We start from the raw sequence: 25,475 nt of genomic DNA, 5'->3' as shown, positions 1-25,475 counted from the left end.
CTGCTGATTTGTCTGTCGTGTTACTCTGACAGTGACCATTGCAGCTGAGTGCAAATTGTACTTTTAATCTCATTAAAACAGTCTATGGCATTCATTTAACACCTTAAGTAATTTTCAGTAATAGATACTTTATCTGCAGCAGAATCCGTTAATACTTCTCTTGTTTCAGTGCAGATACCCTCATAGCTTCGCTGAAATATTTCTATTTTCTTGTAGTTAAGACGTTTTAGATGCCACAAATAAAAACAAAATAATAAGCTGACACCCAGAGCAATACCAAGTGAGAATTATGAGACTTTGGATAAGGATGATTGCTGATTCAGAGTTCCGTGGAGCTTCACGGCATGCATGCGGAGCGCTGTGGGAGCCCGGCCTGCCCCCATTTTCTTCACTACTAGGGAAATGCTCCTTGTGAATGTCAGAGCAGCTGTTCTTCAGGCACCTAGTTTAATTCAACATTTGAAATGTGAAGTGTTTAAGGAAGTGCATTTGTCATTTCTATTTGATTTGGGTCTGAACAGATTTTGAGTGGGTACAGAGGGGTGCTGTGTTTTACACTGCGTTAGTATTTCCAAAGCAGGACGGATGTCTGTGCTCTGGCTCATCTTTGTGTCAGGACAGGGTTTTCTTATATTCTGGGTTGTTTAATGGCAATTGAAACTTAGTAGCATACATGCTGTGAGGATCCGAATTCTCCTCTTACATCTCAAACTGTTTCTCCAACTCCAGTGGGTAGTCTGAAAGATTAAACTTTAGGGATACTTCCAAAATTATCACTTTCTGAACTCCCTCCCTCTTCAGACTTAGTGGCTCCAATCTACTTTTTTATGATGTGACCTCAATATATTTACTTGCAGATTGAGTTTTCAAAGTTTTAACAGCAATTATGTTTTGACACTGGATTCTTAATGCAGCTTTGCATGGCTCCACTTCTTCAATAACCCCTGTGCTCAAGCAGTTGTATGCATTGAACTGTTAAATATTTGGGGGATAAGGCTGAACATGAAGTTGTGAATGCTATCACATCAACATTTCTTGGCAGCGGCCATTTTATCTTATCCTTCCATTAACCATTAGTTTATCTGAGCAGAGAGCTCTACTTGTCATTTCTTCCTAAGTGATCCTGGTTTTTGTTCCTAAGTGATCCTGGTTTTGGTTCCTCCAGTTTTTTCCCCTGACCAGGTTAGGCTGATCTTATCAGATCTTAGAAGCTAGGCATGATTGGTCCTGGTTAGTATTTGGATGGGAAACCACCAAAGAAGCCCAGGCTTGCTGCACAAAAGCAGGCAATGGCAAACCAGCATATTGTAGAGATTAAGAATGGCAGACTCTTATCTGGAGAGCCAGGTTTGTTTCCCCACTCCTCCACATGATGCCTGCTGGGTGACCTTAAGCTAGTCACAGAATTCTCTCAGACCCACCTACCTCACAAGGTGTCCATTGTGGGGAGGGGAAGGGAAGGAGTTTGTCAGCCACTTTGAGATTTCTTATAGTTGAGAAAAGCAGAGTAGAAAACCAAATTCTTGTAAACCACCTCTGAACGTTTCTTGCCTTGAAAACCCTATGGGGTTTCCACAAATTATCCTGACAGTCTTATATTCTGCTATGTCTTCTATCCCTGAGTCCAAGAGACTGTTTCATTTTATTTAATGCAATACTTACAGTTCCTGGAGCGCAGGGGAGAGGAGCATTGTGTTGCCCAAAATTATGACTGAATTAAAACAAAAGTCATCTTATGGGTTTTAATTGTTGCAAGCCAAATTGTATACTTGTGATTTTATATTTAAATTGCTCTATGCATGTTGGAAACCACCCCAAATCTATATAAGGAGAAGCAGTATATAAACCTAATAAAATAGAAATAAATAAAAATAAGAGGCAAAATTAATAAGCAGTCAGATATCTTTCTAATGGTAGGATATATTTATCTTGGGCAATCCTTTGGTTGTGCAATTGCAAACCAGTGATCACAGAAAGTTCTGGAAAAGTACATATATATGACTCCCTAATTCTGCATAATTAGATAAAATTGCATCATCCTGATTGCTTGTAGAACTTTAACCAAAGTGCCGTGTTCAAACCTTTGCCCAAGTTCCTTCCTTCTTTTTTAGGCGCTTAAACAAACTTGTCCATTATTTGTTTTAAAAGATCCTTTGCATTTTATACCCCCAAAGTCATTTTCCCGGTTAAAGCTGGGAGACAAGGATCAGCCATATCACACTAACTACAAGCCTCTGCAGTAGAGACAGCAGTCATCAGGATTTAAGTAGAAAATTGCTGCAGGTATGCAATTATATACAATCAACATCTGCTGCTTCATTACAGATTTAACCGCCTGGTTTTGTACACCAGCAGGCACCTTCTGGGTTAAAACTGTTTCCACAGAATCAGAACTAGGGAATATATTCACAATAGAAATGCTACTGAGTTTGTCAACAGAGTTTTAGGACAGTCAACAGAGTTTTAGGACAGTCCAAATTCACAGGCTTATTGCTCAGAAAGCAAATTCCCATCTGCTTTGGAAATTTGCTGTGATGAAGAATAATAGTAGCATCCAGAATATGAAGGAGGAAAAAACCTTTTGGAGTGTAGAATATATCAGGAGGTGGTCCTTCACTATAGATTGAGATGTTCAGAGTCAGATATACTACAGCCCATTGGTTCTAGTTGAAGATGTTCAAAGTCAAGTTGAAGATGTTCAAAGTCAGATACACTCCAGCCTACCCAACAGCCAAATCAGCATCAAGTCTGTAGAAGCTTCATAAGTGCAAAACAAACAGGACCATGTAAGTTGAAAGATGGTGTCCTGATGTAGTTGTAGCTAAAATAAACTAGGTAACATATTTCAGGGTTTAATTGTGTTTCATAAACAAGAAAAACACAGAAGTTTTGCCAGCTGGATGGAAAAGAGAATTTTTAAAAGCTAGCTGTTGCCCCGTTGACATAGAGATGTACATAAAACAACTATTACTGCCTTCTCATTGCTTGACCATGAACTAGTTACTACCTCTGTCCACCATTCCCCATCAGTTAAATAGGTTCTTTTAGCACAGCCACAAGAAAACTCTAAAGTGACTGTTGTGGGTTTTCTGGGCTGGGTGGCTAAAGTCAGGTAGCATTTGCTCCTAAAGTTTCACCTGCATCTATGGCTGCCATCTTCAGAGGCATATCATGGTAAGATGTGTTTCTGTGACAGAATCTGTGACAAACTCTAAAGTGCATTGCAAATTTAAAAAAACACTGTTTATGTGTTAAAATAATAGCAAATTTTGAACATTGTTTCATATATCCTCAAGGACTATATCCCCAGTATAGTCATTGAGGCCATATACACAGATTTCTACTGGGTTTCACTACTAGTACTGTCAATCAAAACAAGATGAACCTAGATATGCTCTATGAATTCTCATAGATAAGGTAATTTGTATGATTTTCAGGTGTGTAAATAATGGGGGGGGATCTTTAAAATTGATAATAACCTCTGACCCAAAGTCGTGTTGCCTTTAAGATTCTACTGTAATAAATATTGTCAGAATCACTGCTCTCTTTGATGCATAAAGTCCTGTAATAAATAATGCCATATCCCTAGACTTAACTGAAACTTATATACTGACCTGTTAAATTTGCTGGGCTGGGAATTAGACCCTGTAATTAATGATGAAAATGAGATGAAAATGAAATCATTTTTGATAGTATGTCTCTGAAACCAGATGTTTGAAAGTTTGAATGCTTACCCTGCCTTGCTTGTTTTACCTTTGAAGGTGACAGCTGAGTTAGATGCCTGGAACGAGGACTTACTAAGGCAAATGAATGATTTCAATACTGAGGACTTGACTCTGGCAGAGCAGCGTCTGCAGCGACACACTGAACGGAAGCTGGCTATGAACAACATGACCTTTGAGGTCATCCAGCAAGGACAGGATTTGCACCAGTATATCATGGAAGTCCAAGCCTCAGGTAGGTTAGACTATGTCCTCGGACAAGAAGGACCATTCATGGAAAGTATCCAATGGACCATTTTGATAGTACATTTGTAACATTTTTATACATTTTTGCTAATTTCTCCAGCAATAAATATCAATGTTACCTCATTTTATAAAAAATCTCTTTGAGACTGGAACTTAATGTAAATTTAAGATCCTTTATCCATATATTCTCCCATTGATCTGTTTGTGTGTGTTTCTGGCCCAGTTTATGATGCATTCTTTTACTTGTTCTTCCTTTGTTTCAAATTTTAAAAGCAGTTTTTACATTTTGGCAATAACATGGTTATCATTCTTATATAGTTCTATCAGTGATGGGATTCAAATAATGTAACAACCAGTTTCAGTGGTGGAATTCTAATAATTTAACAGCTGGTTGTTTAAAAGCACCATTTAAACAACCGGTTCTGCCAAAGTGGTGCGAACCTGCTGAATCCCACCACTGGTTCTACTTCAAATTCAGTCTTAGAGTCTTCAAAACTGTAAGATCGCTTGTCTTCTTTAAATCTTTCTGATAATTGTGCATAGAAAACCGAATGACCTTGTGCTACTAAATCTTCTCTTGATTTCATTTTATAATCCCCTTGAGAAAAGTCTAGTATGTCATGATGTCTCGAAGTTTTCAAATATCATTTCTTGCATTTATAGTGCTTTTTGTGATGACATCATAATGGTGTTTTCTGACACAGCCTAGGTTTATATTTTCCCCAAATTCTCAGTATGGCACTTCTAGTATAATGGTTTCTATAATCCTTATTGACTTTGACTTTGTCAAACCATAAACAGGTGAGCCTATGATTCCAGCAGCCTTCTATTTCTCAACGACAACCAAACCAAGCAACAGGAAGCAACATTTCAGATCAAGTAAACCTAAACCTCCCATTTCCTTTGCACAAGCAAGTGAAAATGATGGTTCATTATTAGCCCAAAGAAAATGACTTCTTCATTAACAAATGAGATGGAATGGCTCTCGTTTTGAGCCTAGTAATCTATTGGGAGCAAGGTTCATTCTAAATGCTAGGCATCATAGACATTTGTTATAATTAGCCTGCATATGGCGTTGTGTCCTCGGGACTTTTCCAGCATTTTTAGTATGTATGATTGCACTACACTTCTTTGATCTTGACTACATTCACAATTTTCAGTCATACACTCATAACTGGTGTATTTCTGATTGAGATAACTCATCAGTGGCAATCAGTAAAGGGCCTAGGATATCAAAGGGCAGACAGCACCCCTGTGATGAATGATTTGCCCTTTCTGTCTTGTCACATGTGACACAGTTTTATGCCACATTGCTGGCATACACAATTACAAGTCGAGCCTTTTGAAATGCTGGTTTGTATTTAATGGAATAGCTTCTTCTTTTTTTTAAGAAAATGCTCCTTTGATCATTTTTGGTTTTGGAAAAATTCTCATGGAAGTTTACTGTGTGGTTTGATTTTTCTAAAACCTAAAAAAGCCACCACTAGTTTTGGACATATAAATTACGGATTTCCTCTCCTGGAAAATAAGTTCATATACTGGGGAAAAAATTCCTTAATACAACAAAGACTTGGAATTAATCAATTACAAAAAAAATGAGGAAAACGTGGTTCCGGTGGTACGGCCACGTTGTGCGCCTTGAGGAAACTTCTGTTGCAAAAATGGCCCTAAATTTTGACCCTGGAGGCCACCGGTCACATGGAAGACCAAAGAAACGGTGGACAGTATTGCCAAATACATTCGTGCTGTCAGCCTTCCCCTGAAAATGCCCTAAATCAAGCTATTTGGAGAAGAAAATGTCAGTTCTAACCCCCTCAAGAGGAATACAGCCCAAGAAGAAGACTGGAATTTTAATGACTGGTGAATTGTGTGAAAATGTTTACCACAGGGTTGTCCAACTCTGGCGCCTCAGATGTTCATGGACTACAATTCCCATAAGCCCCTGCTGGCATGGCCATTTAGCCATGAACATCTGAAGCACCAGAGTTGGACACCCCTGGTTTACCATCTTGCCTAAAGATTCTAGTAGATTACACCTTCTGCATACAATCATGGTATCATGTGAATGTTCCCCATTCCTGCTTGGGGAACTCCCCCTAGCCCAGTGGTGGTGAACCTTTGGCACTCCAGATGTTATGGACTACAATTCCCATCAGCCCCTACAATTGGCCATGCTGGCAGGGGCTGATGGGAACTGTAGTCCATAACATCTGGAGTGCCAAAGGTTCGCCACCACGGCCCTAGCCTGAGGACTTCTTTTAACTTTGCACCCAGTAAAAAATTTTCTTCCCTATCTTATACCACTACCTCCTTGTCCACTTTTAATTCATTTCCTCTTCTAGTCATCCTAGTATCTGTCCCATCTTTGCTGTTTCACAGCTAGCTCAAAAAAGGAAGCAGGAACCAGGTTCCAAGACAGACAGTCTGGGGACAGCTTCCCGAGCACTTCCCCATCAGTTTCGTCAGCATGGCCAATTGGCCATGCTGGTAGGGGCTGATGGGAATTGTAGTTCCTGAACATCTGGAGAGCCGCAGGTTCCCTACCTCTGGATTAGTCAGTGTTCTGAATTAATGGGCATGCCTGTATAAATCATTTCTTTGAGGCCAAGCTTCCAAGACAGGGAAAAGACAGGATGCGTGCCTGGGAACGGCAAAAACGCCGGCCCCCAGGCCACCATTTGCACAGGCATGAGCTGCTTTGCAGCCGCGTCAGCCTCGGCCGCGCCGGGAAATGGAAGAGCTTTCTCAGAGTGCTGGGAAGCGCGACTTTTCTCTGAAACACCGTTGGTTGCAGCTGCCGCGGGCGGTAACCGCAGCAGCTTCCTGGCGCTTCTCCACACACACTCCCCTCGCCTTCACTCAACCTGCTCTGCCCTCCGGGCTGTCGCCGGGCCTGGGGACACACCCCCCTGCTCTGCAACACGGAAGCAGGTGCGCAGGGCAGGGGAGGCGTGTCCCCAGGCCCCGGCGGCACGCCGGAGGGCCGAAGAGCAGGTGAGTCGACCGGGCGACAGCACCCAGCGGCTGCCTCGCTCTCCCGGGTCTCTTTCTGGGACTGGCCGGCTCCATGCTGGCTGCCAGAACGCCGCATCTAAGCCCCTTCCACACAGGCGAGAAAAGGGCCTGAGATTCTGAATGAATATAATAATTCAAGCCTATCATAAAAATTGTTGGTTTTAGACACAGTGTTTCTTCTGAAAATAATTGCAAAAATACTTCCATTGGAAGTAGGTGGCCCATGAGAAATTGAATTTATTTTACAGCCAGAATTTGAAAATATCTTCCAATAGTCCAAGACTCAGTGCTGAAATTGTTTTCTGTTTATGTAGATGACATAATAACACTGGCACTTACTTCAGTAGAGAGTCATCAGAATCACAATCAATTGCTTTCTCTAGGTTTTCCTCTAGTGTTTAACAGAGGTGCAGCAATAGATAGATACCTGATCCCCAGTTCTAAAATATCTTTTTGCTTTTTAGTCATTTACTTGAGTAATGTATCCTTCGATAGGTTCAGAGGATATGGAATGGTATCACATAGGCTGATCTTTTCCGATCTTTGAAAGTAAGCTGGGTTGGTACTTGGATAGAGACATCCAAATAAGGCAATGGCAAACCAGCTCTGCTTAATCACTTGTCTTGAAAATCCTTTGGGGTCGCCATAAGTTGGCTGCAATTTGATGGCCCTTTACACACACAATTAGGTACAGATAGCATTTAAGAATGCATGGTACCCTAAAGGGAACCCATAGTTTACATATTGTTTACTCTCACTTCTCCAGTGCAATCAAGGCTTTAATTCTAGTTTTAATGTTAAGTGCCGTAAGGTTGTTTCCAATTTATGGCGACCCTATGAATCAATGTCCTTCAAAATATCCTACTGTTAACAGCCTTGCTCAGGTTTTGCAAACTGAGATTGAGGCTTAGAACATAAGAACATAAGAAAGAGCCTGCTGGATCATACCAGAGTCCATCTAGTCCAGCACTTTGCTACTCGCAGTGGGCCACCTATATAAAAGGCTCTATAAAAGGCTTCTTTTATATAATTAACTCATCTCATGTTGTGTCTTCTTTTCCTGATGAATTAGTTGTCTTTTCTTGTGACTTTTGCCTTCTCATAATGTACAATAGCCTCAGTTTAGTCATTTTACCTTTTTAGGGACAGTTCAGGCTGGATTTGATTCAGTACTTTTGGGTGGGGAGGGGGAGGCCACTGCGTCTGTGACACTCTCTTCCAAAACCATATTTCAAAGGAATCTATTTTCTTCCAATCAGCTTTCTTCATTGACCAGCATTCACACATACACATAGTACTAGGGAATGCTATAGCATGGATTAAATTGATCTTGGTTGCCTATGACACTGTCTTACACTTAAGAATCTTTTCTAGCTCCTTCCTGGCTGCCCTTCCCAGTCTCAATCTCCTCCTGATTTTTTTTGGCTGCAGTCTCCCTTACGGTTGATGATGGAGCCAAAGAATAGAAAGTCTTCCACAATTTCCTCGTTGTCAACCTTAAAGTTGAATAATTCCCCAGTAGTCATTACTTTTATTTTATTGAGGTTCAGCTGCAGTCTTGCTTTGGCACTTTATGCTTTAACTGTCATGAGTAGTCATTTCAAATCTTTGCTATTTTCTGCTAGAGAGCATATCATACAAATATATTTTTTAAAAAATGAGTAGGCACACTAAGCTTACCAACCTGGGTCCTGTGCATTCAGGAACAGGATACAAAAATGGCTGTAAATCTTATATCTGTTGATTAATTCAAAGTCCTCCCTTATTTGAGAGGTCAATCTTCTTTTTCCTTTTCTGTATTCTGATTACTTAGTGCAAAGGAACAATGTCGTTCTAATCCGCATGACTCAATTGTTTGTTGTGAGCTTCAGAGAGATTTAACCTGTGGTCTCTGTTTCATGAGATCAGTCAAGTACAGGAAGTATGGAAAAGATTTTTTTCTTCCCTCTTTTCGATTAAAAAACAATCCATATTCTTACTTCCCTAGAAGATTGGAGAGGGCTATTGTTTACAAAATGGTCAGTTCACATAGTCATAGGCATGACAGACAGTAGCAAAAGGTACATTTTTTTGGTAAATGCATAATGTTCTCCTGACACCAGCTGCAAAGAAATCTGATGATTTACTAGATTCTAGCATCTAGAAAATTGACTTCTCAGTGCTTCACAGAGCACCTGTAAATGTGAATGAGTTTGTCTGAAATAAATTACCAACAGAAAGAGTCAAATGGTTGTTACAGGTCACATCATTTCTGCAGGGAACTTTTTGTTGTGCTGCAGCAGCATACATGTCTGGTTTTCCATCTGAGGACCTTAATTTCATTACAGGCATTGAACTGATCTGTGAAAAGGACATTGATTTAGCGACACAAGTGCAAGAGCTACTGGAGTTTCTTCATGAGAAGCAGCATGAGCTGGAGCTAAATGCTGATCAGACGCACAAGCGGCTAGAACAGTGCCTTCAGCTCCGACATCTGCAGGCAGAAGTCAAACAGGTCAGGTTTTTCACTACTGCTGTTATGTTGTTTGGTGTTTTCTTGAAACATAAAGTTGTTTTGTGTTTTCTTGAAGACGTGCCTTGTCACACTCTAAGGTCTGTTAAACTTCCTGTTTGTACCACACACAACCTTCAGACCTCTAAAGCTTTAATCTCCATCTTGTGTAGCTTGTAGCTGATGTGGTCACAGGCCTAATAACGCATGGAAAAGGAGAAGTTTTCCCATTGAGCAAATGGCACCTTTAATATTCAAATTAATTCTGGTCACATTCCAAGAGGGATTGACCTCGCAGGTTCTAAAGCAGAGTATATTTCTATTTTTCACATGTTCTAGGAAACTAATGTTTTAGAGAAAGCAATAACTGAAAGCATTCCATGAATCACCACAGAATATTTGTCTCAGTAATGTATGCATTTAGCACTCAAAATGGCCACTTGTTACAAATGATTCTGGTTTGATTACACCATGTTTAACATCTCTATCTCTTTTTTCGCTCATTAAGTGTGTTTAAAGTCTCACAAGCTTTACATCTTGTATCACATCAACATGTAGAAGCACAGTAAATTCCCAAGGAAAAACTGACAGTCGTATAAACCTCCTAACAAAGTATGCACTTGTGAGTCATGCATGAGTCATGCAGCATGGGAGATACGGTTGTGATGCAATAGTATTGCTCACATAAATTGAAATGTAGGAATTAAGAAGGGGGAGGTGTTGTGATGTAGAAAAATATTAAAACGATAGGTCAAATTCATGAAGGACAAATCTTTTAGCATAATAAGTAACAGTGAATCTTCTGTGTTCAGAGCGAGCTTATACTGATTATCAGGCGATGAGGGCAAACAATGGTGGATGATTATTTCCTGATGCTTTGCTCTTAGTTGCAAGGGGAAAGAAGTCCTGGACTAACTGCCCAATCCAGAGGTAGGGGGCTGAGTGGAGTCTTGGAAGTGGCATGGGCTTGTGCCGATGCAGGTGCCCACCCCAATGGCATGAGGGGCAAACATGCAGATGAGTGGATGCCATGCAGCTCCGTGGTTCTCCAACCTGGAAGAGCCTGCCACCCTGAAGCTCCATTGACATGCAAAGTCATGCCGGCGCAGTGAGGGGCAGGCTGGGAGTGTTCCCAGGGGTGGAGCCAACTTTTCTTGTCTTCCACCAGATTTTCAGCCCACGAAAAGACCCTCCCCAGCCGCAGACTGCGTGGTGTAGGTCTTTTTGAGCACGGGTTTTTTTCAGGCAGCCAGGATGCATTTTTCTTTTCTTTTGTTTCTTGGCCCTCCCGCACTACCTGAAACCCCTTTGGAGGTGGTACAGAAGCTCTGGGTTGGGCTGTAGTAGGTGATCTGACCCAGCAAAGCAGTCTGTTAATGAGGTTCCTCTTAGAATAGGGATCCTGGCAACCAGCACAAAGAAAACTATAAGAAATCAGAAGATGAATCTTCCTGTACTTTTAAAAAAGACTAACAGCATCTTCATAGTTAATCCAAGATATGCTTGAGCTACTGCATATTGTGACTAAATATTTGTATCTGATGAAGGTAGCTTTGACTCTTGAAAGCTTATACCTGAAGATCTTCTTGGTCTCTAAGATACTAGTGGACTCCAGTCTAGCTCTTCTATTGCATCCCAACACTGAAGCTACATATTCCTTCTCCTTCGTGTTATTTTAAAGAGCATTTTTGTTTTAATTAAGAGGTATGTTTCTTAATATGTAAGGTCACACTCCCATAGAACTGTGGCGAACAGATTTTTTTTCCACATTTGGTCCAGTAGTAAAACCAAAATAGCAAAGGCTGTAGAGAGATTCTGCGCATCACCAGTTCCAAAAGGGCAGCCACATTAGCCTGTTGCAGCAAACATAAACAGAAGTCCAACATAACCGTGCATAGACTAGAGCCCTCTAGTCCATAAAAGCTTATGGTGGAATAAAATGTTGTAAGTCTTTAATGTGCTGTTTGTTTCTGTTCATTGTCAGATTTGCGATGCAAGTGCCAAACCTGTTATCTAGAAGTGAGGATGGCATCTTGGCAATCTCAAGTTCAGTTGTCGTTTTCTTTTTCAAAAATGACAGCAGGGTTTTTTTACTCCTTTTTCTGTGCAGAACATGTTGGAACCGAGTATCTTGGAAGGCTGAACTCAGGACCTCAGAAGGGGTCTTGAATTGACTGATAGGATGATGGGTTTTTAGTGCTGTCTGCACCCGTTTGCACATAGCAGCTTGTTTCCATAAGAACATAAGAACATAAGAACAAGCCAGCTGGATCAGACCAAAGTCCATCTAGTCCAGCTCTCTGCTACTCGCAGTGGCCCACCAGGTGCCTTTGGGAGCTCACAGGTAGTATGTGAAAGGCCGCCAATGGCCTTCCATGCGGCTGTTTGCTCCCGATCACCTGGTCTTGTTAAGGCATTTTGCACGATCTTCAGATCAAAGAGGATCAAGATTGGTAGCCATAAATCGACTTCTCCTCCATAAATCTGTCCAAGCCCCTTTTAAAGCTATCCAGGTTAGTGGCCATCACCACCTCCTGTGGCAGCATATTCCAAACACCAATCACAAGTTAGTGAAGAAGTGTTTCCCTTTATTAGTCCCTAATTCTTCCCCCCAGCATTTTCAATGAATGCCCCCCTGGTTCTAAGTAGAGCTGGAGAAAGAGAGAAAAATTTCTCTCTGTCAACATTTTCTACCCCATGCATGAATTTTATAGACCTTCAATCCCATAGTCCCCCCCCTTAGCGCCTCCTCTCTGCAAACTAAAGAGTCCCAAACGCTGCAGCCTCTCCTCATAGGGAAGGTGCTCCAGTCCCTCAATCATCCTCAAGGTTGCCCTTCTCTGCACTTTTTCTATCTCCCTCAATATCCTTTTTGAGATGCTTGGCGATATTGTGAGACTGGACACAAGTACTCCGCAAGGGTCTTGATTAGCACTTCACTGCTTTATATAAGGGCATGACAATCTCTTTTGCAGTTTTATTATCAATTCCTTTCCCTAATGATCCCCAGCATAGAGTTTGCCTTTTTTCACAGCTGCCATGCATTGAGTTGACGATTTCCCATGGAACTAGCAACTAAAGACACCTAAATCCCTTTCCCTGGTCTGTGACTGATAGCACTGACCCCTGTAGGCGATGTTTGTGAAGTTTGGATTTTTTGCCCTGTGTGCATCACTCTTACATTTTGCTACATTGGAACTGCATTTGCCATTTCTGGAGCCTCCCACTCACCCTAATTTATCAAGGTCCGCTTGGAGCTCTTCGCAATCCTTTGTGGTTCCTCACCCACTCCTGCACATAATTTGGTATCATCTGCAAGAGCTTGGCCACCACGCTTACTCCACCCCCCCTACTTCCAGGTTACCATTTATGAATAGGTTAAAGAGCACTGGTCCCAAGAACGGGATCCTTAGGGGACACCCACTCCGACATCTCTCCTCCATTGTAGAGAACTTCCCATTTATTAACTCCACTCTTTTGTTTCCCTGTTTCTCAAACCAGTTTTGAAATCCCATAGGAGGGACTTCCCTCTTATTCCTTCTGCTTTTGCTGAGTTTTCTCAACAGTCTCTGGTGAGGAACTCTTTGTCAAAAGCCTCTTTGGAAATCCAAGTAGACAATGTCCACCCCCTGGTTCACCCTTGTCCACATGCCTGCTTCATTACAACCTCCTCAAAGAACTTCCTCTTAGTAAGTTTGTAGAAGACAGGATTTGCTCTCTGCAAAAGCTTCATGCTGACTCTTTCTCAGCAGGTCTTGCTGGTTTCTACATGTTTCTTTATAATTCTTATCTTTTAATGACAGATTCTACTAATTCTACCAGGAACAGATGTCAAACTGACTGGCCTGTAATTTCCTCGGGTCCCCCCTAGATCCTTTCTTCTTAAAGATTAGGTGTGACATTGGCCATCTTCCAGTCTTCAGGGGATGGAGCTCCCTGATTCCAGGGATAAGTTGCATATTAAAAGTAGAGAAGATCAGCAATTTCATGCTTGGAAGGCTCTTTAAGAACTCTTGGGTGAATGCAATCTGGGCCCAGGATTTGGGTAACATTTAGTTTATCAATGGCTGCCAGAACTTCTTCCTTGTCTACCACTATCTTCGCTAGTTCCCTCGGATTCGCCTCCTAAGAAGCTTGGTTCAGGTGCAGGAATGTTCCTCACCTCCTCTTAGGTGAAGACAGATGCAAAGAGATTCATTCAGCTTCTCTGCAATCCTCCTGCCATCTTTTTTAGCACAACACGCCTTTGTTCCCTTACAGTCATCTAACGGGCCTACCACTTCCTCTTGCTGCTGGCTTCCCTCTGCTTTTGATGTACTCCTTGAAGAGACTGTTTTGTTGCTGGGTCTTGATGTTCGCAGCCATGCGTTCTTGCATAATCCTTTTTTTGCCTCCCCTTACAGCTTAACTTGCTTCTCTTTTACTGCCACCATTTGTGTTCCCTCTCATATATTCCTTTCATCAGCCAAACTGGACTTCCCCATTTCTCTAAAAAGAGACATTTTTTCTTTTTTTCTTGATAAATTTCCTCGAAGCCTCTCTCTTTTGTTAACCACGCTTGAGTGGCTTTCTTTTGGACTGGGTGCTGCCTTTTTCCTAACCTGTGGGAACACATTCCAGCGCTGAGCTTTTTTATTACTGTGTTTTTAAATAACCTCCAAGCATCCTGGACAGTTTTGACGTCTCTTGATTTTTCTCCCTTTCCAGCTTCCTGCGCACTATCCTCCTTCTTCATCTTTGAGAAATTTCCCTTTCTTGAAGGCTAATGTAACTACATTAGTAGATTTGCCAGCTTGTTCAAGCATGCTGAGATACTGAATCTGACAGCATTGTGGTTAGCTGTTCCCTATCGGCTCCAACAACTACTCGACTTCCTGCAACCAGGTCCTGGGTCCCACATAGAATTAGATCTTAGGATCCACCTCTCCCCTGGTTGGTTCCTAACAACCATCTGCTCTTAAGCCACAGTCATTTTTTTAGCATATCCAGGGAATGCTCTCTCTCTCCTTACTACCTATGACCTGAACATTGCATTTTTTCCAGTGCTTATATGGGGATGAGTTAAAAATCACACCATTTTACCACTACATTTTTTGCTTTTTTGTTGGCCTCTCTAATTTTCTTTTCCATCTCAGAATCCTCTTGTGCACTTTTGGTTAGGGGGATCGTATAATATATTCCTAATATTAAACTGTTCCTTCACACCTGGTATTGATATCCCACAGTGATTCTGTAGGGGGAACCAGCGCTCCCCTATGCATTGTCTATTTTCCTATGTGATACTATGCTCTCTTTGATGTAAAGGGCAACTCCACCCCCAATGCGCCCTAATCCTATCCTTTCCTATAGAGACCTGTAGCCTGGGTATAACAGCATCCCAACTGGTTCTCCTCATTCCACCATGTCTCTGTAATGCCCACTATATCAAAGTCCCTCCTCTCAAAAAACTCTGTAACTCCTAGTTCCCCCCATTTTGTAGGTCGAATAAGTTTCTACTATTAGCATACAGAGACACCTGTATACCCTGCTCCTCTGTCCTTAACCTGGGATTTATGTAGCTTTTACCCCTCAAAGTCTTTTTTGTGGAGACACTATCCCTTGTCACATGCACATTGCTATGTTCCTCGCTTTGTATGTGGGCAGGTTGGATTTTAGAAAAACCTCCCTCTCTGTCTGCATCCCCCATAGATACTGTGTATTCCAAAACCGAAGTCACCTCAGCTCCTGTCGAAACTTTCCCCAGTGATCAGTTTAAAAGCTGTTCTGCCACCTTTTTTTAATCGTTGAGCGCCAGCAGCCTGGTTCCTCTTTGGTTAAGATGAAGCCCGTCCCGTTTGTGGCACAGGCCTACCTTTTGTCCCAAAAGCGTTCCCCAGTTCCCTGACAAAATCTGGAAACCCTCTGCCTTACACCACCTTCTCAATCCACGACATTGAGACCCTGTATCTCCGCTTTTGCCTTAGCTCGCCTCTGCGCCTATGGAATGGGTAGCATTTCTTGAGAATGCCACCTTGGAGGTCCTGGACTTCAACCTGTTTCCCTAGCAGCCTAAATTTAGCTTCCAGAACCTCCCTGGGCTACCATTTCCCAAATGTCGCAGGTGCCAATGTGAACTACACAACTGCTGACTCCCACCCCCCCAGCACTGTTCTAAAGCCTATCTAGACGAAGTTGACATCCGCAACCTTCGCACTCAGGTGCAGGCAAGCTTTCAAACCATGCGGTCATCACGCCTCTCACAAACTCCAACTCTACATTTCTAATGATCGAATCACCCATTACAAGGAGCCCCCCACCTCCCCGAGGGGTATCCTCAGTGCGAGAGGATAGCTGATCACCAGTTAAGGAAGGGATCCCATCTAAGGGAGCATCTTCCACCACCTCAGACTGGCACCCTCCATCCCAAGGCCTTCATTCTCCATGACATCTGAAGAGATGTCACGCTGGGAGTGGGACCCGGCTGTTAGGTCCCTGAAAGCCTCGGGCTCTGTCACCCCCTCTCTGCCTCTTTTCATAGTCTTCTCCAGGTTCGCCACCTTTTGGCTTCAAGAGAACGCACACGTTCCTTGAGTGCCAGGAGCTCATTGCAGTGAGGGCACACCCATGACTTCTGTCCTAGTGGCAGATAGTCATACATGTGACACTCAGTGCAAAACACTGGAAAGCCCCCATCCCCCTGCTGGCTTTCTGCCTTCATATCTGATTTGTTTAGATATTTAAATATTAAGCTTTTAGTCACTGCCCCCCTGGAGCTATCTGCATGTACTATCTGTCAAATATGTCCTTATTAATTTAAAAAACAAAAAAATTAAATTAAAATTGCGGCGCGCGCCGCTGGTTCCAGAGACTGAACTAAAGCCCCACCTTTAAGGACAAAAGCCCCACCTCTCAGGACAAAGAGGAACAAGAGATGAACTCTGTTAACCCCTGTTAAGCCCCACCTTCCAGATTCAGCAGCCTTACAAGGAGAAAAGAGATAACCCCTGTTAAAATACACTGTTTTAAAAGCTGTGGCTTAGAGAAAAGCCCTCCAAAATGAACACCAGCAGGTCACTCTGCTCTTCCTGGCCAAGTCTCTTCCATGACCTTCATTTCGCATATTCTGCACAGAATAAGCTCCTCTCCCTACGTATCCAGCAAACTGTGATAGGTAAGGGATGGCCTTAGAAGCCCAGCCTTCTTGCACAGAAAAATCTTAAGCATCTTAATCTTTATAACCCCTGTCTTTTTAGTTGTGCAGAACTTTGAGAAATTCTTAATATTGGAGGTTGCCTTGTTTTTATAGCACAAACAACAGAGTTGTTCTGTTCTGCCAGTAGACTTCGTTATGCTTCGGTTGTGAACAAACCCAGCCTTGCAGAACAATAATTTCAGAAGTACTGTTAAGGGGAGGGGGTGTCAAATGAACACAGTTGCTAAGAGAACTGTCTTCCTGGTTCACACACATGCTAATAATTCGTCTGTAGTGTTCTTTGGCAGTACACTGATACGGAACACTTTGTTACTGGTAAAAATCTTTGAGAGCTAAGCAATTTCCATGCTGATTGAAAGCTAAAAGACGTTATCTATGAATAAGTTCCTTTGTTGACATGCAGTCAAGGCCTAGAAAACATTTCCATAAAATGTCCAGAGTTTAATTCCAAAGATATGGTAATATTGCATTCCATCGCCCATATTATGTGTATCACTCATCTTGGGTTGCTGATATGGATCAACTAGTCTGGCCAATTTGCAGAGCCAAGAATATGAACTAGTTGGCTCCATACAGTATTCAAGTTGCTTTACAGTGCAATCCATGGGGAGGTTCCACAGCGGCTGGGGACTGCATTGCTGCAGTACAGCCATGCTGCCTTCTATGGGGTATCAGGTGGCACGGGGAGCATAGAAAACGAACAAACTCCCCAGCCAACCTGAAAACTCCTATTGCCAACAGATGGACTTCAGCACATTAAAATGTGACATGTTTCTGGGCAGCGTAGGGGGTGTTCCCAAGCCAAAAGCCTTGTGGAAACTGACTAAAGTTGGCTTCATCCGTGGAAATGCACCCAGACCACTTCCATCCACTCCAGCACAGGCTTCTGTGGCAGAGGAACATTGGTATGATGGCTGGTTTCAGAGTCAGGTGCCTCGGAGCTGCACAGCACCCCACTGCTGGCATGTTTGCCCCTTGCACCAGCATATTTGCCCTTTATGCCAGCTTAAGGAGCACCCGTGTTGGTGTGGGGGCGCATGTTTTCTGCATTAGTTCCCCTTCCCCCTGGATTGCACTCTTAGTGTAATTATTTCACTGTTCACTCTTTGGCCCTCATTTATAGCACAACTTCTCAGCCACACAAGTGTTCCATCAGAATTGTTAGCTGATTGTGTAAATGGGCGTGGCTTTATAAAATCTATCCTGGGTGCTGCCCCCCCCCCCCCAACTGCACCCCGGCCTTGAACCACCAGTCTGGAGAGTTGGAGGCAGGGGCACAGTTGAGGACAGGCAAGTGGGGCTTGCCCTGCCCCCAATCTCCATATGGAGATCAGGGCCAGGGCCAGCTGGGCTCACCCCACTCTTATCTCCATGTGGAATTCAAGAGCAGGACCATGTGGAGGTCAGAAGCAGGAAGGGTCCATTTGAGTCTGACTTGAGTCCAGCTTTAAGCTGCAGGCTGTAAATTCAGGAAATACATTCATGAATGCAGCTCCTGCACTCAATCTGAACCAGGCTGAGGCCAGGCTCAAATGGGCACTTGACACTCCCTACATCTATGTAGAGCTTGGGACAGGGTGAGCCCAAATGTCCTTGCTTCTGATCACCACATGGAGATTGGGTGCAGGATGAACCCTGATCACTGGTGTTAAACTGTGCCCCTGTCCCAAACTCCAAGGAGTTTGGGACTGGGGTGCAGTTGTAAGGGTGACACAGCCCTGCAGTGTGCCCCTAGGAAGTGACACTTGGGTCTCAAGCCTCTATCCCTGCCCCTCTCCCCCCCAGCTATGCCACAGCCTGTGAACTGGCTTGGCTCTTAAAAGCATAAATTCAGGAATGCAACAAACAAACTTTGAAATCTCTAGTTTTTTATTTGTAAAAGTAACTGTTTGGCCATTGCATGAAGGAAAAGGTGGAAGTCATGGAAATGCTAGCTGTTAACATTTCAGGAAATCAGCGGCACTGCAGGCACAGTTTCCAGTACTGTGCAATATTCTGCAACCAGCCAATCAAAGAAAGTTGTCATGATAATGAAGTATCATGACTTTGATACTGAGCCTTTGAACCAAACTAGCAATCTGTAAGACATTGTAATGCTGCAATAAAGACATTTTAATGATGTTGTTAGCACCTGCTAACTAGCGCACTGATGCATTTTGAACCATTTCCCCAAGGAACTCACACAGGCACATATGTTTCTCCCCTCTCCCATTTTTGTGCAGAACACAATGCAATATCTCTGATCTGCATGGCCCTGGCTAGCCCAATCTCATCAGATCTCAAAAGCTAAGCAGGGTTCTACCTGGTTAGTATTTGGGTAGGAGATCCCCAAGCAATGCCAGGCCTGTTGTGCAGAAGAAGGTAGTGGCAAGCCACCTCTGAATGTTTCTTGACTTGAAAACTCCACTAGATTGTTGTAGGCTTGCTGAAACTTGATGGCAAAGGAGAGAGAGAGAGAGAGAGAGAGAGCAGTCTTAGCACCAGTATGTAAATTATGGTGCTTCAGGCAATTCTACCTCATTTTTGACCTTTTCTTTCCCACTAGTTCTTATTATGTTTAGCAATTTACAGCACATATGCATACTTATGATTTCCTCTGTTAACGTTTATTCAAAAATTCTGTTCTTTGGGATAATTTTAAAAGATGCTGAATACATCTTGCTCTTTCGAACGCATGCTTACAACATCTCAGACTTATGCCTTTGAATAATCTATACCCCAAATGCAGGGTACATGAATTTAAGAGTGGATTTCCCAAACTGCTTCAAGAAAGATGTTAACAGCTGTGGTTCATTAGATTTCCTGAAACTTTATTTTGGGGGACCATCAGAGCCTTCCTCACTTAGAGTCTTTCAGCGAGCCCGTGGCAAGAACTGATGTTATTTGTTCAGCTGAATGCTTTAAAAATGTCAATTGATTATTAACCTGTGTATTATTGCAGCTATAGCTTTCCCTGGAAAGAGCTGGTTTAATATATCTGTGCCCTGTCATAAAGTGGCTGGATTTGGCTTCCTGTGGGATGAGTCATAATCAGAATCACTTAGTGAAATTAGAATCTGTATTGATTTTGGCTTGTCATTCATTTCCAGTCCAGATCCAAATGTGCTTCACTTTCACTTTAGAGCATTTGAGAGGATGAATGGTCTCAAATGCTTTACCAAATTGCTGTTGTTCTCAGGAGCAGAGTGGGCTGCCACCAGTACCAGGGCTAACTTAACTTTTGCTGATGCAGTACAAAAATCAAGAGAATTCTTGAATTCCTACATATGGTTGCATTTTAACATAATGGAGCTTGAAAAACCTGAACATTGTTTTTCCTCCCCTATCTCGTTTAAGGAGGGTTTCTGTTTTCAGCTGTATACCTGATATGCTTGATTGTCAAGGAAATAAGTTGAAATTTTAGGAATAACTCCAGACAGCATGCCGATACTGTATGTAAAGGCCATTCCCAACTTCCTCTCACAAAATAACCTTCAAAAAATGAATTTAAATATTTCCTCATTGCTTTATTCTCGGGGATGTATCTTTTACTGCAGGTATTGTGAACTCTTGTCCAACTAACTGCAAGGCTTCTCATTTTTGCCAGAGGAAATTATACTATCAAGAGATAATTCCAGATCATTTTTCTTCAGCTCCTGAGATGTGATCCTGCAATGTTGTGTTGTAATTTACTTTATTCCACCCTTCACAATGGCTTTGATTAATATCAAGGTCACTCGCAGCTGGTTTCTCAAAGAAGGGGGAGATCCTGTAAGTGCATCTCCTGTATCACCTGAAGTCTGTCCAAATAACCACCAATTACAATTATTTGAAAGTAATAATGTCACGAAGTTGAAGAAATCTGCAGCGTTAAAGAAGAGATCAAACCACAAAACAACAATGATAACAAAAACGCTGAATGCTTGAAGTTGTTGACAGATTCTTCAATCATCCTTGCTCCTCTAAAACTGTAGGCAATTGGGAGAGTAATTTGACCTTTCATTTCAGTTTTACTGGAGTTCTGACAGGTTGAGAGAAAGTCAGCAGCAAAATCAGTTATTGTAGATAAGGTAACTATGGTCCGAGGAAGAATTCTGCTTTATGCGGAAATTGTTCTGTCTACAGAAAATGGCTTGCCTTTGAGAGCATTCCACAGCAGTTTTCTGTTTTGCATGCCTAACAGAAATAATTATTAAGTGCTTCGCATGAAGTCCCGGACACTTCTTCAGTCCTGAAATATTTGATGTCTTCTTTTCTGAAAACTGATAACAATCTTCAATTTGTAGGAAATGCCTGCTTAAAGGTTATTGCTTATTGTTTGCCTGTCTGCGAATTTTGAGATAATAACCTTATCCATTGTTTAATTGAAAGTGCTGATCACAGAAATGTTGTGCTGGGGGGGGGGGGGGGGGGTACACATTGGCCCCTATGCATAGTTTAGTTTGAAAGACATTAAACACCATATAAACGTGTGCCAATTGGCAAACAAGTCTTGTGCTGCAGCTACCTATTATATATGTAAATAAATACTAATCTCCAGCTGCTTCCCAACCCTCAAGTTAATGGGGTTACTGCTAAAAGAACTTTTGAAGGTATTGCTTTGTTACCTCGCCTATTATGCATCATGTATTCAAAGAAGTGCTTAATATGCAAATCACATTTTTACAGGGAAAAAATTAACTAGAAGCTAAAATATTTCAGTATTAGGATGGAACATTTCTGTTTAAGGCACAGAACTTTTGCAGCTGTCTTTTTCTAGAACAGCAAGGACTGACTGTGATTGCAGCCCTATAGTTGAAGAAAGATTACAGACGTTTTCTGCTTATGGTGCAGGTATACTTGGGGGTCTATGTAATAACCTGACTGTTTTTAAGAAGCACACTTAAAATTCTCTGTGTAGAGCTGCTATAGGCTAAAGGGGAGAGTGCCTAGAACCCTCTTGAAAAGGATGCTTAGTTATACTCCTCAGTTGTAGGACATCCAGGATATGTTTAGTTCCGTGTCATCCCGCCCATGGTGACATGTGGGGTCACAGGGACATGTGGGAACGGGCAGAGGCCATTTAGTCACGGGGGCAGAAAATCGCCCTCGACATGGCCACACCTCTCTGCGTGTGGGCCTGCCTGGGAGGCGGGACCAGGTGACGGTTGCTGAAGCGGCATGGCTGCTTGGGGCTGCTGAGGCGCGGGCCAGCCCAGAGCGGCATCCTTGGTGGGGGGGTGAGGGATGAGAGGCATTCTGGAAGGCAAGGACAACTGGGGCCCAGCAAAGCAGTCTGGCCTGGTGTGGCGGACCTGCCACGGAGGGACCAAGAGCAAGGCCCTTGGCTGAGCCTGGGCTCCATGCAGGCTGCTTCCACCCTGGGAAGAGGCGGGTCTTTACAAAAGACTCATGACTCCTGATCAGTGGTGAGTGTAGAACTGTATGGCAGCTGGGTTTTATATTTTCAAAGTGAGAGCAGTCATTGCCTTTGTCATTGTCTTTAGGGCAATCTGAAAAAAATTACACCCTCCTCTGCACTTTCTGTTGAAATCTGCAGACCTTGGTTTTGTTTGTTCATCTATTTAAATTTTTATTCTGCTTTTCTCCCAAAATGGGGACCCAAACCAGCCTGTACATTATTTACCCATAATCCATTTTATCTTGACAACAACTACCCTGTGAAGTAGGTTAGGTTGAGAGTGATTGTCCTAAGGCCACCTTGTGAGCTTCTATGGAAGATTTGGGATTCAAATCTTGGACCCCAGGTCCAATCCAACACCCTAATCATTATACGACATTCTCCATTGTGACCAACATGTTTTACTACACACACACCTCACACAACTGTTTTGTTTAATATACAGCCTGAAAAACTACTTTCTGAAAAAGTTCATCAGTGACTAAAAGTGCTTGAGATAGGAAGCAGGTGACACTTATTATTTAAGTTCAGCTGATCCTAATAAAAATATTACCCTACTATTGCTTTTTGATTCTTTTTCAATCATATGTCCACCTTGGTTACCTACAATTTTGACCCCCATATGCCTGAATACGTCTAATGACTTCTGCAGCCTTATTCAAAGTGTTGGCGCTGTGGTTTAAGCCATCTGTAATAACTTACTGTAATCCTTCTCTCTGAGTTATTTAAACTTCTTGTCTGCTTAAGTCAGTAACATGCCAGACAGTTGTATCTGATAGAAGCTGGTGTTGCAGAAAAGGTATTGATCGTAAAGTAGTTGTCAATTAGATACACTATCACATATGCTTGTTTTTGATTAGTTGTGCTAGCTGCGGTTTCTTATATTACACAGCACCAGTGCTGGTGATTATTGTTATTTTGTATTTGTTTTTAAATGGATCAGCATGGGAGGGCTACATTTAAAAGATGCTATTAGATGGACTGTTCATGGAGAGAGATTTACAGTGCTACAGGTGATAGGCCCACTGTTGGGTGAAAATGAAGAAAGACAGAGGACAGAGAGAAAGTAGAAAGGCTCAGTGCTTATTTTGCAGCAGTTTTTCCCTTGAAGGACGATGGTAGTAGGCAAGGCACAGCATCCAGGTTGCCAACTGGCATGGACAGAGAGGCGGTTGAGGATCACCCGGCTGCATTGGCTTAATACATATCCCATGGACCAGATGGTATTGCACATGGGAGTGCTCAAAGAGCTTTCTAGAGAGCTTGCAGAGCTTTTGTTCATCATCTTCTAGATCTCTTGGCAGGTGGGAGATGTGCCAAAAGACTGGAAGAGGGCAAATGTAATCCCAACTTTCAAAAACGTGAGGAGGAATGGCATAGGAAACTACAGGCCAGTCAATCCGACCTCTGACCCAGGGAAGATACTGGAACAGCTTTTAAAGGCTCAGTCTGCATATGTATGAAGGGAACTTGGTGACCCTTAGCAAGTCAGCATGGATGTGTCCCCTAGGATGTCCTACCAGACATATCTCATTTCCTTCTTTGATTGAATTATGAGTTTACTGGATTGAGGGAATGTTGTCAGTGTTGTTTACCTGGATTTCAGTGAAGCTTTTGACAGGGTTCCCCATGATGCTCTGATGGTTAAATGAAAGGATTGTAAACTGTAGTCTAGAATAGTTAGGTGGGGTAGTTGTCAAAGACATTTCATTTGATTGGAGGGAGATGTCCAGTGGGGAGCCACATTTTATAAACGATCTGGATGAAAGGATAGAGGGACTACTCATTAAATTTGCTGACAGCCTCAAACTGGGAGGTGCAGCAAACACACCGGAAGATAGAGATAGAATTGAATGAGATTTGACTTCTGCTTAGCACTGCTCTTGACAGTCTCCGAAACAGCTGAGGCCATGTTGATGGAACACTCCCCAGCATTTTTCATGTATCAGCTTGCCTTATGATGTTTGCCATCTCCATGCATATCTTATATCAAGTATAATAACCAAATGTTTGTGAGTATTTTAATGCTGTTTACGTGGTAGATTGGCTTATGTGGCTAAAATCATATGGACAGCGTACATAGTTCAGCAAGCCTTCCTTAAAGGTTATCTAGACAACTTGACATTATTACAAACAGGGTTTTATGCATTTATTTTGTGTGTGTGTGCATGTGCACACATCACTTGGTCACAAGTCTGAGAAATGCCAACCTGGTTCAAGCTAAAAAGGACTTTCACATGGAAATAAAACAAAATTAGGAAAGGGCTTCACCTAGCTTCTTCCCTATTTCCAACAATTTCAATCATCAACTGACTTTGTTCTGATTCATTTTCTGTGGGATTTCTTAAATTTTCAGCAGTAATTTTTTAACTGAAGCAGCTTCTTAGGAATTTCCAGACTTTAAGGAATCACAGAAAAGAGACCCAAAGAAACCATGTATTATAGCAGGGGCTTTTCCTACATATTGGTTTGAGAACCAGTTGTGGAAAGTCTGGTCAAGACTTCAAGGTCATATCTTGCAGGTTCAGAGTTGCCATTCTTCAGTTGAGGCCAGGAATTCACCTAGAAATTTAACTGATCTGCAGATGCCCAAGAGCAGTTTCCCTGCAGAAAATGGGCAGCTTCAGAGAGCATCGTATAGTTTCTATGGGATCATATTCCCATTGATTTCCTTCCCTCCCAAACTCTGTCCTCTCCATACATGATCTCAAAATCTCCAAGAATTCCTAATTGATGTGTAAAAGTCCCTTTATCCCCCACCCCCACCCCTTGGAATCTCTTAAAATATGACAATGATGAAAGGGAGATTTCAGATAAATGGGGGGGAAATCGCCCTACTGATTTTTTAAAAAAACAAATTTGGATCAACCAAATACACGGATTAGTAACTTCTCTTTGTTTCTGACTCAGGATAGCTGCTGTGAATGTTGGGTGAAAGTGATATATGATGCACCAAGGAGGAAAATGGTTTGTTGAAGACACTTTAATGAATCACAACTGCAAATGGGAAGAGATTGTTGGGGATAGGCTCTAGCTAGAATGCTGAACTGAAGCAACTGGGTTTCAAAGCCATGAAGCACATGAACAACATTAGAACAACATTGCCCTGAAGACTGACTCTATCTGTTTGTGAAATGAATTCATCCGTTTCCATATAGTGAACAAAACTTACCATGTTGGCATTTTGAAAATTATTAAATGCCAAGTATCATTAAAAATAAATCCAATGGCATAGGCAAATATATCTCAAAGAGTAAATATCCATCCTGGGAGCTCATATATTCCTCTTTAAGTTGCAAGTTTTACTCATTAAGCAAAGGACAGCATATGGCAAATGGGAAATATGTGGCACGAGAGGCATATTTATCTGAAACTCTGACTGAAATCCTAAGAACCTCAGTTTTCAGTTTAAAATATGAAGTAAGTTCA

General features: G+C 42.3%; 1 protein-coding gene across 10 annotated transcripts in view; it reads left to right on the top strand.

Annotated features, from left to right (window-relative positions):
• Window positions 1-25,475, top strand: part of KALRN (kalirin RhoGEF kinase) — a 668,527-nt gene that overhangs the window by 444,250 nt on the left and 198,802 nt on the right. For all 10 annotated transcript variants that reach the window (XR_007243596.1, XM_048485754.1, XM_048485753.1 and 7 more), the window contains 2 exons: window positions 3,762-3,957; window positions 9,311-9,477. Coding sequence is in view for 9 of the 10 variants with exons in the window: in XM_048485754.1 (XP_048341711.1) it covers window positions 3,762-3,957; window positions 9,311-9,477 (363 nt within the window). In the remaining variant the exon portion in view is untranslated. The remainder of the gene's footprint in view (window positions 1-3,761; window positions 3,958-9,310; window positions 9,478-25,475) is intronic.

Source organism: Sphaerodactylus townsendi, linkage group LG02 (genome assembly GCF_021028975.2).
Source record: "Sphaerodactylus townsendi isolate TG3544 linkage group LG02, MPM_Stown_v2.3, whole genome shotgun sequence".
Taxonomy (NCBI): Eukaryota; Metazoa; Chordata; class Lepidosauria; order Squamata; family Sphaerodactylidae; genus Sphaerodactylus; species Sphaerodactylus townsendi.
This window is presented reverse-complemented; position numbering and strand designations above follow the sequence as displayed.